Source organism: Abramis brama (genome assembly GCF_963993115.1).
Source record: "Abramis brama genome assembly, chromosome: 4".
Lineage (NCBI taxonomy): Eukaryota > Metazoa > Chordata > Actinopteri > Cypriniformes > Leuciscidae > Abramis > Abramis brama.
Genome location: NC_139966.1, coordinates 17,155,796 through 17,178,688, shown reverse-complemented (window position 1 = coordinate 17,178,688; position 22,893 = coordinate 17,155,796). Strand labels below are relative to the sequence as shown.

At 40.3% G+C, this 22,893-nt stretch overlaps 1 protein-coding gene across 2 annotated transcripts in view; it reads left to right on the top strand.

Moving 5' to 3' along the window:
• The window catches only part of LOC311081730 (membrane-spanning 4-domains subfamily A member 8-like), a 352,363-nt gene extending 330,663 nt beyond the window's left edge, over positions 1-21,700 (top strand). For both annotated transcript variants that reach the window (XM_084112350.1, XM_084112349.1), the window contains exons 2-9: positions 1,249-1,317; positions 15,774-15,984; positions 16,343-16,453; positions 16,561-16,629; positions 18,292-18,441; positions 18,779-18,892; positions 20,977-21,051; positions 21,241-21,700. In XM_084112350.1, the coding sequence (XP_083968476.1) occupies positions 15,799-15,984; positions 16,343-16,453; positions 16,561-16,629; positions 18,292-18,441; positions 18,779-18,892; positions 20,977-21,051; positions 21,241-21,318 (783 nt within the window). In that variant the 5' untranslated portion in view covers positions 1,249-1,317; positions 15,774-15,798 and the 3' untranslated portion in view covers positions 21,319-21,700. The remainder of the gene's footprint in view (positions 1-1,248; positions 1,318-15,773; positions 15,985-16,342; positions 16,454-16,560; positions 16,630-18,291; positions 18,442-18,778; positions 18,893-20,976; positions 21,052-21,240) is intronic.
• Positions 21,701-22,893: the final 1,193 nt, after the last annotated feature.

Genomic DNA, 22,893 nt, shown 5'->3' with positions numbered 1-22,893 from the left:
AGCATGAGTTTGAAAAACACATTCCTTTGGTTCAGACTCATGTCATGCCATCAAGAATTCGCTATGAATATTCACAAAGTTGGAATGCTGTGTTTTAAAATGATACATACTTGTGCTGAGGGGAAGCGTCAGTCTTCTGTAGCTCGTAAATACCCTGTGCGCATTCTGACATTCTGACATTTTGCCGCCGGCACATGGTTCTTCATCCTAGGTCTGGTACGCAATAACTTGACACTTGCACCGGGGGACATAACTCTTGCACAGAAGTTTCTTTTCATTCCCTGAAGATGCCTGAAGATTTTAAAGACAAACCACCATCAATTCACCTGTGTTTTCCAGAGATTTATAGTAACTTAAGTAATTTAAAAATATATTTATAATTTTTAAATGTGTTATTTTATGTTATTCCTGTTAAAAACCAATAAACATTCAACTTAAAATAATCCATGTTGAGTCAACTAGAATATCAGTCATTTTTACATCACGTAATGATATATAACACAACCACAACCTTTAAAGGGGTCATCGGATGCCCATTTTCCACAAGTTGGTATGATTCTTTAGGGTCTTCATGTAAAGTTTGTAACACACTTTGGTTAAAATTCCTCAATGATTGTGTAAAACAACACCCTTTTACCTCCTCAAAAACAGCTCTGTTCACAGCGACCCGTTTTGGTACATGTCTCTTTAAATGATAATGAGCAACTGCACCCCATCCCTATACAATTATACAAAGTATACAATTGGCTGAGGAAATATGCTAATACGGGACAGTCCGTCAGTGGTCGTGGGCGGAGCATGAGCAATATGACATCATATTAATGGCTTGGTTATTGAGAGTGTTTAGGCTTTTTGAGGATTAAAAAAGTGAGTGAATGGATTTTTTTCATTGTACGGTGGTTGTGTCCACACACTGCAAAGACACATTTATATGAAAAACATTTTTGCATCTGATGAAAAAATAAGAACTGTTACATATTAACAAACAGAAAATTAAGCTGTTTTTATTAATCTTGCAAGTTCACATTTTACCGTGAAAACATAACCATCCAGTTAAGCATTACACAACACTATAAATATTTTGGGTTGATACATTACATACACGTTTGTCATACAAAGCACATTTTCACAAACTAGTAACATTACTTCTGATCAAGTTCAGCAGCATTCCTGAGAATGAAGGATTCATTTGAAATGACTGAATAAAGAGTGTCTGACTGTCATTCTTCTCATTCTCACGTCTGGTAGAAGTGAAAGAGCTGCTGTTCAACAACTGTTCAGAGGAGGAAAAAGAAAGATTAACAAATATTATTTGAGGTGAGTGTTTCATCTTTCTTTAGATGTTTTTATGTAGACTACCGTTCAAAAGTTTGGGGTCAGTAAGATTTTTAATGTTTTTAAAAGAAGTATCTTTTATAAGCTGAATTTTCAGCATCATTACTCCAGTCTTCAGTGTCACATGATCCTTCAGAAATCACTCTAATATGATGATTTGATGCTCAATAAACATTTATGATTATTATCAATGTTGAAAACAGTTATTTACATTTTTATTTCATGATGCTATGATGAATAGAAAGTTCAAAAGAACAGCATTTATCTGAAATCTAAAGCTTTTGTAACATTAAACACTACAGTTCAAAAGTTTGGGTTCAGTAAGAATTTTAATTTTATTTTTGGGGGAAATAAATCAAATAAATCAATACTTTTATTCATCAAGGATGAGTTAAACTGATCAAAAGTTACAGTAAAGACATTTATAATGTTAGAAAATATTCTATTTTAAATAAATGCTGTTCTTTTGAACTTTCTATTCATCAAAGAATTTTGAAAAAAAATGTTGTTTTCAACATTGATAATAATAATGAATGTTTCTTGAGCATCAAATCAGCATATTAGAATGATTTCTGAAGGATCATGTGACACTGAAGACTGGAGTAATGATGCTGAACATTCAGCTTTGATCACAGGAATAAATTACAGTTTAAAATATATTAAAATAGAAAACAGTCATTTTAAATTGTAAATATTACTGGGTTTTTTAATTTATTGTTTTTTATCAAATGCAGCCTTGGTGAGCAGAAGATACTTATTTTAAAAACATTAAAAAAATCTTACTGACCCCAAACTTTTGAAAGGAAGTGTGTATGTTACGTCTTATAATGTGTCAATTCTGAGACTTTAATGCTGAGCTGAAGTAAATTGGATGATTTTATTTAAATTATTACCTATCAAGCACTGAATGCTTCGGCCCTTTCTAAAATCCTTTCTAAAAGTTTATGGTAAGGGTTACACACTGTGGCTTCGTTCCCTTTGTATGTGGTATAGACCCCAGTTCCTCACCTTGGTTCCCACTCTAGATGTGTGTTGTCGTCGCGAGATGCTAACGACAGACACTTCCTGTACGGGCTGGGGAGTGGTCTTAGGTGGATCCCAGTCCAGGGGATCTGGTGAGGTCATCATCTCGATTGGCACATCAACTGCCTCGAATTGATGGCTGTATTTCTGGCCCTGAAGTACTTCCTCCACCAGTTAAAGGACAACTCCAGTGAAAAATGAACCTAGGGGTAATTAACACATGGTTACCGAGTCGATCGTTCCCTGCAATGCGTTTTCATGAAAATCGAATGTATAGAGTTTAATCTTTAAAAACAGATTAGCTCATAACACTAGTATATGGGGCACAGAGTAAGTAAAAATAAATCGCTAGTTAATACCACTAACAAGGCTCAAAATAGCCTCACACTAACACGGTAACATAATGAGGGTCCTTACATACAAACCGAAGCATTGAGAACTTTGTAAGTGTACAGACAGTTTAATAAGAAGATACTTTATAAAGACAGTACATTACGTGTTTACATGCAGGATCCATTTTGGAAAACAGTCTCGACTAATCGAGCCACAAACGCCGTGCTACGTTAGATTTCACAAACGTAATTCCTATTGACCAGAGCTCACTTAGCACGGCGTTCGTGACTCGATTAGTCGAGACTGTTTTCCAAGATGGATCCTGGATGTAAACGCGTAATGTACTGTCTTTATAAAGTATCTTCTTATTAAACTGTCTGTACACTTACACAGTTCTCAATGCTTCGGTTTGTATGTAAGGACCCTCATTATGTTACCGTGTTAGTGTGAGGCTATTTTGAGCCTTGTTAGTGGTATTAACTAGCGATTTATTTTTACTTACTCTGTGCCCCATATACTAGTGTTATGAGCTAATCTGTTTTTAAAGATTAAACTCTATACATTCGATTTTCATGAAAACGCATCGCAGGGAACGATCGACTCGGTAACCATGTGTTAATTACCCCTAGGTTCATTTTTCACTGGAGTTGTCCTTTAAGGGGATACCCTGTCCTAGTGTGGGTGGTCAACACTACGGTAGTCACCTGCATAAAACCGCTAAGCAGACTGTGTTCCGTCTGAACAGGGGTGCGTTTATCAAAAGCATCATTAGCCATCTATGGCTGCAAGTTCCATTGAACTCTATTGATAACGACGGAACTTGCGACCATAGTTGGCTTTGGGAAACACACCCCAGGCTAGCACAGCAGGTTCTGCTTTAGGTTAAGGACAAGTTCCTATCGCTTAGGGTGATTTGCATCCTTGCAAGCATATTTGGGAAACATTTTACGAAGCAGAGGTGTCCTCTTCGCCTCTCAAGGGACAGTGCAATGTCTCCTTTGGTTCGCTCTGAATCATCCAGCACCGGTTAATTGCCTATAAAATGTGAATGTTAAAAATTACTAAACTGATCCGAATCCAGCCCGATTTTTGTCCACCTGCCCAAACCACTTTTGACCTACACAATCAAATCCAAAACTGCACAATCTGGCAATATTACTCAAACACTCCTGCATGCCTCACCATAGAAACAGACCCTTTGTTGAAAACTGTTTTTGAGGCTTTCTTGAAAGTATTGTCTTCCTACCTGGGAGTTTCTCCAGCAAATGGTCTATCATATAGATGGAGAAGAGTCATCATTCCTTATTTTTTTTTTAGCCCACATTTTACATGTTTTTAAAGTTCCCTTTCAAGGGAACTCCCGTTGCGTCGAGAATGACGCTATGGGGAACGCTTTGCGTGATGACGTCTTGAAGCACATGTAAAATCAGTCCAATGGTGTGGCGGAACGTCAGAGGCGGGTGACGTCACGTACCAGGAAGCTTTCTGAGTCTTCAGTCGCGCTCTGTGTTGAAATCTGTCCTTGTTATTTGGTGTTGTCTGTCTATATATATATATATATTCAGTATGGCGAGCAAGCAGCAGTTTAGAGTGTGTGTTCATCCTTGCCCGCGTTATATAACGGGAGGTGATACTCACACTCTTTGTGTTGTTTGTTTGGGAGAGGAGCATGCCCAGTCAGCACTCGAGGGTGGTGACTGTGAGCATTGCTGTGCGCTTCCATTGCGTACGCTCCGATCCCGCTTGGCTCGGTTCAATCCCGACCACGTTCCCCAGGGCTCGGGTCCCGCCGCGGCTGAGGCTCGGCGGCGATCTCAGACCTGGGGTTCGCAAATGGATCTGTCAGTGGATGTTGAGACGGGCTCTGCCTTATCTCAGCCTCCTTCTGACAGATCCAGTGCCTCTCATCAGGGTGTGGAAGCACGCGCTGCGGTTTCTTCCCCCCCGATGGAGGTACCAGTACTGCAACTATCCAGCTCTGAGGAGTTGGATGTTGTGAGTATTGACGCTGATTCTGAGGATTCGCCACCTCAGTCTCATGCGTTTGAAGAATTGCTCGATGTGGTAACTAGAGCTGTTGACAGACTTTCAATTGAGTGGCCAGAGGATAGGCAGGACGTTCGTTCGAAAAGCAAGCTCGACGAACGCTTCCTGCCATCTCGTGCACAGCCTCAGCGCAGGAGCCTTCCGTTTTTCCCCGATCTCCACACCGAGGTGTCGAGATCGTGGGGGAAACCCATGTCATATAGAGTGTACACACCACAGACATCACACTACTCCTCCATTTATAAATATAAAGAGTATGGTTATGGGGAGATGCCGAAGGTGGAGGAGACGCTTGCGAGCTATCTCTCTCCAGCAACGGCATCTTCCTTGAAGGCTCCTTCACTTCCCTCTAAGCCAGTTAAATTTACATCATCACTGGTTCATAAATCGTATGCAGCCGCTGGTCAAGCTGCAGCGTGTCTGCATACGATGTCCCTTATGCAGGCTTATCAGGCTGAATTATTGGGTGATTTAGAGGAGGGCGGGGGAATTGGTCCTGACACGGTGGCCGAACTACGCAGAGCCACAGATCTGTCTCTCAGGGCCACCAAGGAGACCGCTAAATCTATCGGGCGGTCTATGGCAGCCCTGGTGGCCACTGAGAGGCATCTGTGGCTCAATCTGAGCGATATAAAAGATAAAGAAAAACACGTTCTCTTAGATGCTCCGGTCTCCACCGTTGGTTTGTTTGGTGATGCAGTTAACAGTGCGGTAGCTAAATCTCAAGAAGCTTCTAAACAGGCAGCTGCACTTCAAAAGCTTCTCCCCCGCCGTTCTTTCTTTGAGGCTGCTGAGCGGGAGCAGCCTCACTCCTCTAAAAAGAGCGCTGAATAGTGTGACAAAAATCCACAAAAATCACGGGGACACGGAGGGCGCTCTCAAACCCAGCAGTCTTCGAGGGGTAAAACGGATCTGCGGACCGTTATTACCGCCAAGAAGGCTGCTGGGAAAAAGTCCTGATGTCCGTGGGCTCAGGACGAATGAGGGTAGTCCCCCCCGAAGCAGAGCGGTTAACACCTCTTTTTACGGTGCCCGTCTCTCTTCGGTACCCTCAGGGGACCGTTCTGCCAACCCTGCCGCCTCCGGTGTTACAGGGCGCAGCGGTCTCCGGCGAGCACATATCTCAAGGACCACCCGGAAACGTAGTGGCCTCGGGATGCCCGCCCCCTCCGAGGAGGGTGTTAGAGCAGTCTGTTCGGTTGTTCCCTGCCGGTGCGCCGTTACAGGGCGACGAATTGACTACTCAACAACAACAAAATCCAGAAACCAGTCTCGAGAGGCTGGTACCTCTAGTAGAATCTTTGACAGCGTGGAAGCTACTGTCAAATGTTTCTCGTTGGGTCCTGCAGACCGTGGAAAAAGGGTATCAGATACAATTCAAGAAACGCCCACCTCGGTTTATGGGGGTCCTGCCCACAGTGGTGGCCCCCGAGCAGGTTCTGGTTATGGAACAGGAAGTAAACACTCTGTTAGAGAAAGGGGCCATAGAATGTGTACCCCCCTCCAACAGGGAAACCGGGTTTTACAGCCGGTACTTCATAGTTCCGAAGAAGGACGGGGGATTGCGTCCCATTTTAGATCTTTGAGTTCTGAACGAGTCAGTCATGCAGCTCAAGTTCAAAATGTTAACATTGAGACAGATCGTGCCACAGATCAGGTCCGAGGACTGGTTTGTCACGATAGACCTCAAGGACGCATATTTCCATATTTCCATCCGTCCGTGTCATTGGAAGTTCCTGAGGTTTGCTTTCGGGGGCAAAGCATACCAATATCGTGTTCTTCCATTCGGCCTAGCTTTATCACCCCGCACTTTCACCAAATGCATGGATGCAGCTCTGGCGCCGCTGCGCCTCCAGGGTATTCGCATCATGAACTACATCGACGATTGGTTGATTTTAGCTCAGTCGCATCAGTTGGCGGTTCAACATCGAGATGTTGTTCTCGCCCACATGAAAGAGTTGGGGTTACGGCTGAACGCCAAGAAGAGTGTGCTTTCTCCACTCCAGAGGACCACTTTTTTAGGCGTGGTTTGGGACTCAGTGTCGATGCAGGCGCGCCTGTCACCGCCACGTATAGAGTCCATCCTTGCAGCTGTGAAAAGTGTAAAGCTAGGCCAGCTACTCACTGTCAAACAGTTCCAGAGACTGTTGGGTCTCATGGCAGCAGCTTCCAACGTGATACCTTTTGGACTGCTGCACATGAGGCCCCTGCAGTGGTGGCTCAGGACCAGGGGGTTTTCCCCGAGGGGCAACCCATTTCGCACAATCAAGGTCACGCGGCGATGCTTACATGCCCTGGTTATGTGGAAGAAACCTTGGTTCCTGTCCCAGGGCCCAGTGTTGGGAGCTCCTTGTCGTCGCAAACTGCTAACGACGGATGCTTCCCTCACGGGTTGGGGAGCGATCCTGGAGGGTCGCTCATCTCAAGGTCTGTGGGAAGACCATCATCATTCCTGGCATATCAATCGCCTAGAGATGTTAGCTGTCTTCCGGGCTCTGAGGAGCTTTATTACAGATCTCAGGGGACACCATGTGTTAGTACACACGGACAACACGTCGGTAGTCGCCTATATCAACCACCAAGGGGGTTTGCGCTCGCGCCCGTTATCCAACTTGGCACGCCATATCCTCTTGTGGTCCCTGGGGAAGTTACTGTCACTCAGGGCAGCTTACATCCCCGGGGTCCAGAATATAGGAGCAGACACTCTGTCGAGACAGGGGCCGAGGCCCGGGGAATGGAGGCTCCACCCCGAGGTGGTGGAGCTGATATGGAGGGAGTTTGGCCAAGCTCAAGTGGATCTGTTTGCGTCTCGAGAGACGTCTCACTGTCCACTTTGGTTCTCCCTCACGCATCCAGCTCCTCTGGGACTGGATGCTATGGTACAGGCGTGGCCGAGGCTACGTCTGTACGCCTTTCCCCCAGTTGCTCTGCTCCCGGGAGTTCTGGAGAGAGTTCGCAGGGACCGGGTTTGCCTGCTTCTTATAGCCCCGCGCTGGCCGGGCAGAGTATGGTTTCCCGATCTTGTGTCGCTCCTCGACGGGCCTCCTCTGGAGCTACCCGTCAGGAGGGACCTTCTGTCCCAGGCGGAGGGCTCGATATTTCACCCCCGCCCAGAACTGTGGAACCTGTGGGCTTGGCCTCTGAGGGGGCCCAGCTCATAGAGTCAGGTCTCTCAACTGAGGTTGTGGAGACCATTCTTCAGTCCAGAGCTCCCTCCACGAGGAAACTTTATGCCCTGAAGTGGAGAGTCTTCACTTCTTGGTGTAGTGACCGTCGGTTGGACCCAGTTAACTGCCCAATTGGTACAGTGCTGGAGTTCCTGCAGGACCGGTTCACTGCAGGTCTGACCCCGTCCACCTTAAAGGTTTATGTGGCGGCCATAGGTGCTTACCACATTCCTTTGGGTGGAATGTCTGTGGGGAAAGACCCCTTGGTATCTCGTTTCCTTCGTGGCACTTGGAGGCTGAGGCCTGCAGTTCGCTCTAGGGTGCCACCTTGGGATTTGTCCGTTGCGCTGCAAGGCCTTTCCCTGGCCCCCTTTGAGCCCATTGAGGAGGTTCCTGAGAAGTTTTTAACTCTGAAAGCTCTTTTCCTTCTCGCTATTTCTTCTCTCAAGAGGATAGGGGATCTTCAAGCATTGTCGGTTGCTCCGTCATGCTTAGAGTTTGCTCCGGGTATGGTTAAAGCGTTTCTTCATCCAAGACCGGGTTATATCCCCAAGGTCCCCACTAATGTGGTCAGACCTATTGTTCTGCAGGCCTTCTGTCCTCCTCCCTTTCAAAATGCTGACCAGGAGGCTAATAATTTGCTTTGCCCTGTGCGGGCGTTAGACGCGTATGTCCACAGAGCTGCCCTGTGGCGTAAAAGTATCTCCTTTGGCTGTCCGGTCGCACTCGACGAGGAGTATGGCGGCCTCTAAGGCCCTTATTTCAGGAGTTTCTTTACAGGACGTCTGTGATGCGGCAGGCTGGTCCTCACCGCACACTTTCGTCAGGTTTTACTCTCTGGATCTAGACTCTGCTCCAGGGTCTCATGTTTTGTCTTCCTAGTGCTGCTCTCCAGATTACACACAGGACAGACATTCGTAGCTATGGAGGCGTTGGTATAGACGTTCCCCATAGCGTCATTCTCGACGCAACGGGAGTTCCCTTGAAAGGGAACGCCTCGGTTACGACTGTAACCTCGGTTCCCTGAAGAGGGAACGAGCGTTGCGTCGCCCTGCCATATCTCCTTCATGCCTGTCAGCCCGACTTCAGACTATACGAAGCTTTCGTTTTCTGTTTCAGGCCGGCTTTTATAGCTTCCTGGTACGTGACGTCACCCGCCTCTGACGTTCCGCCACACCATTGGACTGATTTTACATGTGCTTCAAGACGTCATCACGCAAAGCGTTCCCCATAGCGTCATTCTCGACGCAACGGGAGTTCCCTCTTCAGGGAACCGAGGTTACAGTCGTAACAGAGGCGTTTGTCAGGGCATTTGTTGAAAGACCATCTGTTGCAGGATTCTTTTTTTTTTTCAAGATAGTTCTTTATGACTCTGTGACACCATACCTCCCTACGATATAGTAGGTGAAAAGCAGCATGTGAAATGAGTAGTATGTCAGAATTCATAGTAATCATAAAATATTAGAAAAAGTTCCCAGATGACTTATGTTTTGCTGGTCAGTAAACGATAGATAATTCAACATATAGACTTTAATAAACTGATACTCGGGAGAATACAGGAATGATAGACACTAACCTAACATGCAACATTGATACCAGGAAAAACACTGAGGAGAACTAAGGGCTTAAACACAGAAGGAAAGGTTATGAGGTAACTAAATGAACAACAGGTGAACGTGATCAGTAACTAAGGGAACAAACTGACACACACAAGGAAACTAGGTCAACTTACAACAACAGGGCACTCAGTAACAGGCAAAACAGAATTAAAAAAACCAAAACAATTAAAACTAAACCAAACAGAGCATACACGTTATACTACTTCATTTGCCAAGTTTCTGAATTTCACATCCAATGGACACTTTATTATACACAGGCCATTGGAGAAGAGTCGTGAATGGCAGGGAAAAAATGCAACTCACTCTATGGCTGTGTTTACACTTGGCATTAACATGCAACCTGTATCCGGATGTTGTCCACATACACATTGCAAAGACAAATGTAAATGCACTTCTGATTGGAATGTTATCAAGCCACCGTGTCTGCATTCACAGGTGGACGTCACACAAAACCCCGCCCACTGTCGCACCCGAAAGTTGCAGAACCGTTTTCTCACCACAGCTGGCAACATTCTCGGACCAATACGCTTCTCTGAACCGTTTCCATTACAGCATCCACATTATTAGTACTTGCAGCCTCCTCATTTTGCGAGATTTGTAAAATGTCCCCCGACTGAAAACTGTTTTTAAAAGAAAACCCACCACTTCAGGTTGACTTTGGGTGAACTAACCCTAGAAGGTTCAGAATAAGTAAATACTTTACAGTAATTCAAATGGAAACAATATTATTTTTCTTTCCCCATTGGCAGATAATTTTTCTTGTTTTGAGCAAAAACGTAAAAATTCTAGAACATATTGACATAGTATCTTGTGTCATTTTACTTGTCTAGTAAATGTATCTTGATTTAAGAATTTTTAGGTATCAAAAGCATTTTTTCACTGCGTTAAATTTTTAAGAAAGGCATTTTTTGCTATCACGAAAGTACTTTCAAAATGATGCCATAAACATGGCATGACACGTCATAAATATGAAGGAGGTTTTATGCGTTTTTATTACAAGTGTCATTAAGTGTATTGGTTTATGTCAAGTTGTCATAACAAAGACATCTCAAACAATGTCACAATTGTGCGAATGACACTTAATGACAGTTGTCATAAACATGCATAAAACCTCCTTCATATTCATGACATGTGTCATGTCATGATTATGAAGGTGTCATGTCAGTCTTATGCACACCCCTTCAAGTAAAGTGTTACCCAAGTCTTTTGCAAGAATATCCACAGAGGCCTCAGAAACCTGTTAAAACAATAAAGATGTAGATCATAGTACAGGTAATGTTATATTTCCACTCAGAAAGAAGAGTTTTGGTATTCTTTAATATTGCATTCTTTCTCTATTTTCTCAACTTTTTTCATTTATTGCTTAGAAATGTACAGAGTAGAACTGAGATTGTTTACAATTTATATTGCAGTACTTTGTATTAAACAATAGTTGACCCAAAAATGAACATTGTCATTTATTTTTATTATTCAAAACCGTTAAAAACCGGTAGAGCTTAAATGCTTTGTTCTGGAACAATGATTATGTGTTTACCTGAGTTTGCAGTCACAACACAACAATGCCATTTGATTGAAATTCGACAAGAGAACAATCAATGCTCAGATTTATTACACTTCTAAGTCGCAAAAACTGTAATCTGTTATCAGATATCTAAAGACTGATACCTGCTTTCACTATAGTATTTTAAATCATGCTGTGCTGATCATCATTATTTCAGCATTATAAACAATACAAAATCAATGCAAAATACAAATTTGGAAGGGGGCTTGCTTCGCCATAGAGAACACGACCACTCTGTGTTACTCCTGTCTGGCGCTCTGAATCACGGTGGTGAAGAACGGAGAACTGTTCCTACTCTGCCGTCTGGGTGACACGTTATAGATAAATCCTTCCACCGCGTCTTCACCCTCTTTTCGGACCTTTGCAGGACTAGCCATCCCTCCGCTTCTTGATTGTGGTCACCGATGTCGTGTTCTCCTGGAGTCCCAAATTTGCTGTCTCGGAAAAATTACATAATATGCCACCAGAGACCTATTTATCCCTGTAATATGCAAATTAAGCTGAGACTGATGATTGGCTGCCTCGAGAGAGGGGCGAGCACAATGATTTCGATCATTCAATGCCGTTTGTAACATGTTTGTAACATTTAGTTAAAACTTACATTTTATGCCTTCAAAGCTGCTGCTCTAATATACTTCAGGAAGAAAAACAAATAACTACAATTGCAATAGGCTGTAACTCACACCATGGAAAATACTCAATTCAGGCAATAGGTGCAACCTGAAGCTCCAGCGCTCAGCTAGGCAATATTTTCAATCTATCCAAATAATGAATTCACGTCCTACATTTCCTTCTTATTTATAAAAATCTCTATGCTCTTCCAAAAGACAGACACTACAGCTTAAGTACGCAATTTTTGAAGCTCGTACGAAAAACCTAGATCGAGTTACATTTAAATACATATAACGGCCTAATAAACATGATGTGTGTATCGAATATTTGTGAAACTCACACAATCTTCACATTTCATTCAGAACATTATATGACTGGAAATGAACTTTATAAGTAATGAAACGCTGACCAGTGAGTCCAATACAATATTGCTACAACAGGCAACTGCAGAAACAAAGAAAACACATTAAATCCACGATTAGCACTGATCTGAGAATATTATTCTTTACTGCTCAGAACAATCTACATTGTTAAAATCACTATAAATGAAGATGACTTGACTGTCCCCCGCGCCGAGAGCACGAGCTGCCTCGATAGACAGAAGGAAACCGTCCAGGTTCACTTTCAGGTCGAAGGCGGGGGACTGCAGAAAGTGATCCTCGATTGCCTCCGCGTCGTTGAACAAACTGGTGAGGACGGCGTCGCGCACATAGGTGGACAGCGCCGAGCTGGTCAGGACTACACTCTCATCGCTGCTGTCAGTGGAGACAAGAGCTTTCCCTCCAAAAGAGGCGGAGAAACACAGGAACACTTGCAGTCCTCGCACCTGTGCATCTTTGACTTCTCCACGAACTCCCTCTGCTTGAACTGGCAGCTGGAACACTTGCGTTGAATAGCCACCTCGATGCCCTGAATTGTGGCGCTGAAAAGTGCCGTTGATTGCTCTTCCTCACAGCCTTCTCCCACCACCACCTCCAGGTCAGCGATCTGCTCTATGGTTCTGGGCAAACCAGTACACAGGCAAATGCACCCGTCTCTCTCTCGCGTAGACAGGTTCTTGAAATAGATGGAGTTGCTGTCCTCCGCCGAGTTGACGAACCTGTCCCACAGCGTAACCTTTATTTCGCCCGTCCCGTCGCAGATCCGCACATCTTTAAGCTCACAGTCCGAGCCGTTGACCACTTTCACCACTTTGCTCACAGATTCATGAAGTTGAACCTTTCCACGGATCTCTCCCACCTAAACACAACATTAGTTTTCTATCCATTGCGGCCACAAACAGGAGCGTTCAGGAAATGTCAGCTCTGCGATTCACATCTTCTGCTTCTGACCTAGGGCTTTCACCTCCTCTATAGTCATGGTTCTGCAGCTCGGCGGCGCGCACCGCAATAACGGCAGACTGGTCACCTCCACGCTCGTCCCACGAGAGCACAAGACGTCGGATCCGTCTGGATCAGAGAAGCCTATAGGAACAAGCAAAAGAGTTTAAGTAAAACCGAGCCCACTGGCGATCCAGCACTGAACCACAACACATGCCATCAGTGAGGCTGATCTGTAAAAAGAACTAGGCTGCCTACTTATGCTGCGCCTGACTTTGCGCAGCCTCACTGCGTTACCGTTAATTTCTGCTTGAGTGAAGGTGGCTTGATTCTCCATAGAGAACACGACCACTCTGTGTTACTCCTGTCTGGTGCTCTGAATCACCGCGGTGAAGAACTGTTCCTACTCTGCCGTCTGGGTGACACGTTATAGATAAATCCTTCCACCGCATCTTCACCCTCTTTTCGGACCTTTGCAGGACTAGCCATCCCTCCGCTTCTTGATTGTGGTCACAGATGCCGTGTTCTCCTGGAGTCCCAAATTTGCTGTCTCGGACAAATGACATAATTGGTTGCTCGAGCCCCTGCCCTTTTTCAAAACTAATCAAAAGTGCCCTTCTCAAACAAATATCAATGATGATAATATTGTGGTCAATAAAACAAAATGCATTTGATTAATTATGATTATAATTTGACCGTAGCAAAAGTTAAGCGTTTTAAAATCATAATGCACTAGTGTAAATGTAGGTATTCCACCGTCGAGCCAAATATAGTTATTTCAGTGATGGCTCGACGGCAGGAAGGAATAAACCATAAAAAATTGTAATGTTTTTTTTTCAATAATTAAAGGTAGTTTTTTCGATTCAATTAAAAATCCACATAATTTAAAATATTACATAATTCATTGAAGCCTGTTTGTCATGTATAATACACCAAACAATCGTTATCTGGCACAACAAGTTCAAATTTCATTGGACAATGTGAAGTGGAGCGGTAATTTTCCAGTCATTCATAAATCGTTTGAAAATTAGATGGACAGACGAATTTACATTTATGAAGCGATCTGAATCTGCGTCGTTTAAACAATGGATGCTAATTGACTACAGAGAACTGCACAAAACCAGCACCAAGAGTCGCATTATTATAATTTTAAAGTCACTTTTTATTTAGTCTATGTATTGATACACTGTTTACCATTTGATCAAACTATCATAGTTGGTTAAATGAAGCCCAGGCGCCACCTATAGGCCTATTATGTGAAGTGTATGCGGACAACAACAAGCAAAATGGTCATTAAGGACTTAATTAAGGGATACGTAAGGATAATTATGCAGCAATAGTATAATAGTACAGTAGCCTACTACTGGTCAAAAATGTGGACACATTACTATTTCTATGTTTTTTTTAGTCTCTTGTGCGCATCAAGCCTGCATTCATACGATCAAAAATACAGAAAAATATTAATATACTTTAAAAATATTATTTATTTCTGTGATGCAAAGCTGGATTTTCAACAGCCATAACTCCAGTCTTCAGTGTCACATGATTTTTCAGAAATAGCCTATTCATTTCTTTAAAACAAAAGAAAGAAAGAATATTACTGACCTCAAACTTTTGAACGTTAGTGTATATTGGTACAAAATAATGTATTAATAATGTATCAATGCAAATAATATACAAAATCATTCAGTGGCATTTTCATGCCTGTTTCCAAACCAGCATGCAGATTACTTGCTGTAAACTACAACATAAGCACATTTACCCCTCCTAACCATGTGATCTCCGCCTGCGTCCCCTTTCATTCTGGGAAACAATATCAGGAGTTACTCTTATGACTTATCTTACTTACATCGGCTTATCTCAGAAGAGTGACCTCGGGCCTAGACCGTGAAGCCGGTTTAGAGAGATAGCCAGGTTTCAGTTTAGTTTGCACCAATCCTGGGTATTAGGCACCATGAAAGTAGTTTGGCTCATATTTTAGCAGTGTTCATCGGCACAGTAACTTATACTCCACAGTTAACCTGATCTAGGGCAGGTTTTGTTCCAAGTAAGAGATCTCAAAATGCAATTGGACCAATCAGCTGTGAGCAAAGTGACAAATGTCTGATGTAATAAAGTCACTCCCCCTGTTTCTACTCTAAATTAAAGTACATAGCAAATTATAATTATTATTCCCTTAATCCATTACACATGTACAATTTTAGTTGATCAATTATTATTAAGCACTTAGTTTAAATGATTATAAATATATAAAGGTATATAAATAAGCTTAAGAATCAATAGATAAAGCTGTAGAAAATGGCTAAATGTGAGCTTAAATGTTCAATTCCTATATCAACTATATAAACAAACTTCATAACTAGCAAGATTTTTTCTTTTAGTTGTCCTCTTTCATAAATATCTCTTTTCTTCTTGTTTGGTAAAAAAAAAAAAAAATCCTTAATATTTTTCAGTATATTCTTGAGAAGAGAGAAGTGAATCACAGTCTCTCTTTCATCATGGTACCAACAAAGCCTGGTTGGGTTGGTTTGGTTTTGTGAACTCGAAACTAATCCTGTAACCCTGAGTTTGTTCAACTACTATCATGTTACGGTTTCAAGGTCTTATTCTAGTTGATGACAATAATTTAACCAAAGTTAATAACTACTACTAGTGTTTCAACAACATGAAGATTTAATAAATAAACTGGAAAGTTTGTTTACTTATAAAATCTATTTTATAATCATATCTAGTCTTGATTTACTATGATTTTGTACAGGTTAATTTCAGATTCAGAAAGAAGAATGTCTCACACTGTCATACCCGTGACCTCCTCAACGCTGGTCATCCAGTTTCAACCACCAACACAAACACCAGCAGCTGGAACTGGGACAAATGTTCCTGTGCCTGTTTATGGACAACAGCTAGCGGGAGTTTCACCTCTTCATGGACTTCAGCCTTTTCTGAAAGGCCAACCAAAAGCCCTCGGGGTGAGGAATTGTTCATAATCCCAAATAATTCTTATGTGTTTATGTCAGTGTGAGTGTTATGATTTGGTGGTATTAGTTGTAATTAATAACACAACCCAAAGTCGTAGTCCCTTAAGCAGGCAGATGCTCAGAGTAAATCAGTCCACACAAAGCATAACTTTTTTTTTTTAAGTGACAATGCAAAAAATGTATAGTGTATCAGTCACAGAGTAGTATGATTTACAGATGAGAAAAATCTGTCCATTACTTGCAATGAGAGTACCTAACTACAGCTGTTATAAATTTATATTGTTTATGTAATATTGTTCCCCAAAGTGTGATACTGTTTTACTTTAAAATACTTTCTTGTCCTTCACAGACTGTCCAGATTATGATTGGTCTGTGGACTTTCCTGTTGGGAATCGTTTCTACAGTTTATGCAGAATCCATCTTTGTCTTTAGTGGTATTCCTTACTGGGGATCTCTCGTCGTAAGAAACACAGTTATACAAAAAAGTGTTGTGTCTTGTAAGTGTATGTAACACAAGTCACATATTCCAGCAGAAGCCTTGATTTTTGTCTTTCTCTCTGCTCTCAGTACATCATCGCAGGCTCACTCTGCATTGCTGCAGAAAACAAACCGAATTCACCCTCCAGTTTGTGTTTGGTATGTACACACCACTTGTTGTTTTTCAGGGTTTAACCAGAGGTACTGGAACCCTGTTGTGTTTGTACTGATTTTCTGTAGTGATTTCTTCTTCCTTATTTTTCTGCCAAAAAAAAGTGTATGGGCATTAGTGACCGTAATTTGTAGAGACCCCAAACTTGTCTTGAGTAATGGCAAGAAACAGAATAATATTTTCCCATGAATCCTTAAATGTATATCTCTGAATTTATTTCCATCTATAAACATTTCTGCCATTTTCATTTTCTATATATATATATATTGCACATTGCAGCTAGGGATGTTGCTGGCAAAAAGTTATCAAACTGTTACTCATTGAGCAACGCTCATTTTCCACAAATTTTAATTTTCTCCTGAACGCAACGCACAAACTTAATTTATTATACAAAGAGTAAAGGACACATTGAGAATTCACACCAAATTGTGTCAAAGTTGGACCTAGCCGCTACAACAGAAATTGTAACACTGTAACTGGAGGATCCGTAAAGTTAAAAATGAATATGAATCTTCTTTGTTGGATGTCAAAACAAAACTTAAAACATAATATGGCCATAATATAATATAATAAAACATAATATAAAGTCAAAACATGTATGCTAGTAGCCAAACACAATTTAGTGACTAATAACCTCAAATATGAATGGCACACCTTTATGAAAATGTACATATTTGTATGTATTGTGAAAACTAGTATGTGTAACAAATTTTGTGGAAAAAATGAATGTGTAACATTTTGCGCTGATATTGTATTTCTTAAGGTGTTGACATTAAAGTTTAAGCCCAACAGTTCAAACAAATAATACAAATAAAAAGGATATTAAGGCCTGGTTTCACAGACAGAGCTTAGATTAAGCCAGGATAAGACTTTAGTTCAATTAGGGCATATGAACGTGCCTTTGAAATAAAATATTACTGGTGTGCATCTTGAGACAAAACAATGACACTGATACATTTTAAGATCTGTCAGAGCAAGTTGCTTTCAGTTAAAACAGATTTTTGCCACTAACAGAGGGTTTTCGTCAGCAGGAAGCCTTTTTCCGCCATTTTCAAATTAACAGCGCAGCCGCTCCGCGCTGTACTGGATAAGCTAACATAAACAAACCATTTTAGTTATGAATATGTGATGAATAATCAAAATTCGAATTTTAATTTGAAAGCCCTTCCAAATAATCTGAGATTCTGCACCAGATGTCTTTGAATGTTTTCCTCTCGTTTCAACATGTCTGTATACTGTTGTTGGGTGTGGTAGAATACCTTTCCATCTATGTTAACAAACCAATGCCGAGTTCACACTGCACCATTTTCAAAGTAGTCGGGTCACTGTTCTTTTCACACTGCATGATTATCTGGGGTAACATTCAGTTGCTGCTGAACGATGGATCAGCGACAGAGGTTTCACACTTCATGACTTTACAAAAGAAAGAATCACCGACAACTTCTGTCTGGTCCACAAACTACGTTTCACAACCAAACACATGCGAAAAGTGATAAGGAAATGCAAGATCACGCGTGCGTGAGACTGAAATTGTTATTAAAAATGATCCAGCGAAAAGGAGAAAAAAGAAAGAAATCGTCCAGTGTGAACTTGGCATAAAGTTCTTGTTAATTTATTAATCCATTATATGTATTTTTTTCTACCTACAGGTGAAAGGTTCACTTGTAATGAACATTTTCAGTGCTCTATTTGCAGGCACTTCCTTTATCATACTTTCAATAGATTTGGGTATAGGGCCGATGATGTACAGTCACTGCGCGCCCTGGGATGATTGTATTCCTGTTGATGTAAAGTATAAGGTATGTCGCCAACTTTTATCTTGACATTTATTTAGTAATAACAAAAAGATCACTGTGTGGTCAAAACTTGTCAAAAGTCAAGCTATAATCTGTCCAGTCTTTTCCCCAACATTTCAGAAGTAGTTTATAGATCTCTTGCTATTACTGATCATTTACAATGCAAGAAGGCATTATACATTCATTATAAACTCAGTCCAGTTTGACCTATAAATATGTTGTATTACTATATGAACCTCAATGATGATAGATTCTGAACAGCCTGTGTACTGATGTGAGTGCTAATCATCAATTATTTTGTCATTATTATTATTTGTGCTAATGTTTAATTCTCTCTCAGACTCTCTTCTTGGGAATCAGTGTTGTATTGTTGATATTCGCCGGCCTTCAGTGCCTCATCTCCATGTCTCTGTCAGCATTTGCCTGTAAAGTCGCCTGCTGCTGTTCTCCACAGGTGAGCGATGTGTCAAATCAAGGGTTTTTAAATGTGTTTGTCAGCTGAACTCCTCAGATATGCATATAGAATGAAAATAGTTACTTTTAAGGGTGTTCACACTTGGGTTCACGCTTTAAAAGAACCAACAAACACTTAAAATATTTATTTCTTTAATTTCTCTTTTAAATGTTCAAATCCACAAACTTTTAATATGTAAAATTCTCGAGCTATGTGAATGTAAATTAAGTGAATTAGGGGTTGAACAACCTCAGATTTGTTCTAAGCAACGTCAACTTATCGCTGATGATATCATTAATAAAAACACAAGAGATGTGAATGCTTTGCAACATGTCACAATTTGCAACGAGAGCCTGAACCTTGAGTCGAGACTCGAACTTGGATTGCTTTGTGCACAGCTGCGCTATATGACAGCACTGCCCTCAAGGATATTGCTACGACATAACAGATCATTTTTATCAGTTGTTTTGCCAATGGGTCATTAGATTTCTGATCATTCTAAAGTAGTACAGAAAGATTATATTGTAAAGATTTACATTTACAAAGATTACATTTTAAAGTAGTACAGAAAGATTACATTATTTAAGATTACAGTCACCGAGCGCCACAAACAAACAGAAGCATGACTCTGAAACAAGCAGCACAACTGACTATGTGTCATTTGGATTTTATGCCCCCATGAATCAATTCTGCATATTTTACTGCATCATTAACTTACAGCCAAAAACATTGACCTAAAATCACCCGATTTGCAGTGTATCAGTCACACATGAACAGTTTTTAAGATGTATGTATGTGCATTAATTGTTGCTTCGGACGTTAGCTGTAATGTTTATGGTCTTTTTCAGGATAAGGATAATATTGAGATATTGAAATTGAGATGGGTGTGTCTACTGCACACTGCTGACAAGTAACTGAACTAACACAAAATAGATTTATTTATGTACGTAATTATGTAGGAAATATTATGCAGGAAATATTATGCATGAACACACTGTATAGTATATCTGGGAATATAAGCAGAAATTGATTTGAATTTACATTAAATACATACATACAATCCTCTATCACTAAATTGCACTATATTGCAATAAAAAGCATAATTTTGCTTGGAGCGAAAATATAAATGCTTGAAATAAACCTTTATGTCTTTAAACCCATACACAGTCAGTGTCATTTTTCTCAATAAGTTGTGAAGCGTGTAAATTATTGCCGGACGTCGTTTTGTTGACCATAATGTCTTGACTTTAATGCTCTGCCATGACGCTTTAAGCTTGACGTCGACTAGTCGCTGGTCATGGCCTATAGGGGGCACAACAGGATAAGAAATCTTTGAAGTCCACTTTTACTGTCTGCTCCTTGAGCTTTAAAACTACAATGCCCCTCAGAGTAGTCACATTTGTAATCTGAGAAGTTTAACTAGTATATCACTATGTGCTTTAAGCCAACATAATAGTTCAATGGAGTCAATTTTTCCCTACTTAGAAACATTGTTCAAGTATTTTCTTTCAAGTCATTTGTCAGGTTTTTGACCTTAAAGCACCATTTCTTGTAACTACTTTCTTATACATCCCTTATTCCAAATCATGATTTTAGTAATGGAGGTTTGAGCCATTGATGTTCAGAGATAAATTAAGTGTGTATAATTACCTGAGTGTGTACGTCTCTCAACAGTGTTCAGCAGAAACGTCTCTACTAATTGTAAAACTCCCAAGTTTACAGGGATAGTTCACCCAAAAACGAAGAATTAATTTTGGGGTGAACTATCCCTTTAATTGCTTCAAAAAGAACAACATTAGAATATCCTGAAAAATATCATGTTTTTTTTCTAATTCAGTTGTGAATTTATATTATAAACTGTGAATTTTATTTAAAAAAAAAAAATAATTCTAGATGAAGGTGTAAGGTTTCACATGAGGACATTTCAGTCCTGATTTCATTTCAGGATTTCTGTCTTTTGCTTTTTTCTACTCCATTCGAATTATATTGATACCTGTAATACTAAAACTGTCTGTCAGTGTCATTGCATGTGTGGCATTTCACAGTAAGAAGACATACAGCTCTACATGTGTATTTTTCCAAAGGTGTCGTCTGTTCCACAAGTTATAATTCCACAGGCCTGTGATTTTAGGCCCAATCAAGATCTTAACAACTCAGGGGTAAGAGAAGCTTTTAACCCTACTCCCAAAGAAATTCCCCAAAACAATGGATTATTTGAATTTAGTGTCACTATATATGAACTGGTATTGTGTAAATCATTAAGTAATGAGTGCATTAATTGTTTCATAATATCAATAAATAAGTAATCTTTACGCTAGGAAGCTGATCATATATCATTTTTCTTGCAGATATCTGTGGTGAACCCTGCCATGTATCACCATCCTGCAGACAATCCTCCACAATACAGTGAATTTAAAAAAATGTAATATTAAAAGTCGACAGAGTTCAGGTTTTTCCAGTGTTTTCCTGTCCATTATCTCTTACGTGTAGTAAGAGTAACTAAAGTTCTTTCATTCAAAAGGGAACATTAAAGCAAAGAAAAATCACTTGATCAGATATTAATTACCTGTCACAAATGTGTAAATAACTATTAGACAATTAGATAATATTTTATGATTTTCTTTCTTTAGTTAAGTCAAGAAAGTTGCCTAATCAATTAATGAAAGTGGATTGATTGTTTTGAACAACTAATTGCTCCATACAGTATGATCTTTAAGAATAAAGTATACAGAATAAAAAAAATATTCATGTCTCTTTTTGTTACACCTATGTCTAACCAGGCAAGTCAATTAAAGTGTTAGTTCAACGAAAAATGAAAATTCTGTGAAAATATTTTTTTCCCCTCATGTTGTTCCAACCCCGTCAGACTTTCATCTTCGGAACAAAAAATCAAGATCTTTTTGATGAAATCTGAGAGATTTCTGTCCCTCCTTTGACAGCTACACAACTACCACTTTGACGCTTTAAAAAGTTCATAAAGAGATCATAAAACTAATCTATATGATTTGAGCGGTTTAGTCAAAATTTTCTGAAGAGACACGATCACTTTATGATAAACAGATTGAATTTAGAGTTCCTACTGAGGCTTTGATTTATAGTGTTTTAAGACTTTGAGCAAGAACATACCACAGAGAAGCATTATCTAAAACCTTGATTTTCCACAAAATATTGTGTAGCCAAAATTTTCTAAAGTGTTAAAAGATATTGCTCTACCCTATCTAAAAAGATTAGGCCAACATCAAACTATTTCATTTTAGTAAGGTCAAAAATATCACAGATAAATGTGTAGCAAATTAGCTCAAAAGGGGAATGTTATAATAAATGTACTTGTAATATATGAACTTGTTATAATTAATTATTAATATTTAGATCAGTTAATAGAATTGACTTGTAGCTGAATTAATATTACAATCAATAAAAAAATTAAATAAAAATACAATCAATTAATCTGTTAATCCTGCAAACACCATCAACTCTCAACAATCAACAATTGATCATCTATCAACTCTTAGAGAGAATATTTTTTGTTGTGGCCACAGAAAAATAACACTCATAGCATGTAGCTGTGATCGCATTGTTAAAGTGACAAACAGGGACCAGAACCAACTTGCATGAATGTACATAAAAGTTTTATGTAACTAAATAACGAACACATAACTAATCTAAACAAACACATATACACATGGGTAAAATGGAAAGTGAAAGTGAATTAATCTGAAACAGAAACTAATGAAGCTATGGAGAAGTCATTTAACCATCTGAACAGAACCATTCGGCAGTTTATACTAAACCTCTGTTTAGTTCAGTGTACGATACTTGTAATGCCTTAGCCGTTGAACGAGCGCCCAGATGCAGTCTCAGGAGAAAGTCTTAATTGTTCAGTAAGTCCACGGATTTGAAATTGCAATAATTTCTTCCGCGTTAAATGAAGAAATGATAATGAACTTGCGACGTTAGCCTGACTCAGTCATCGTCGATAGTTACAATAGTTACTTCCTACT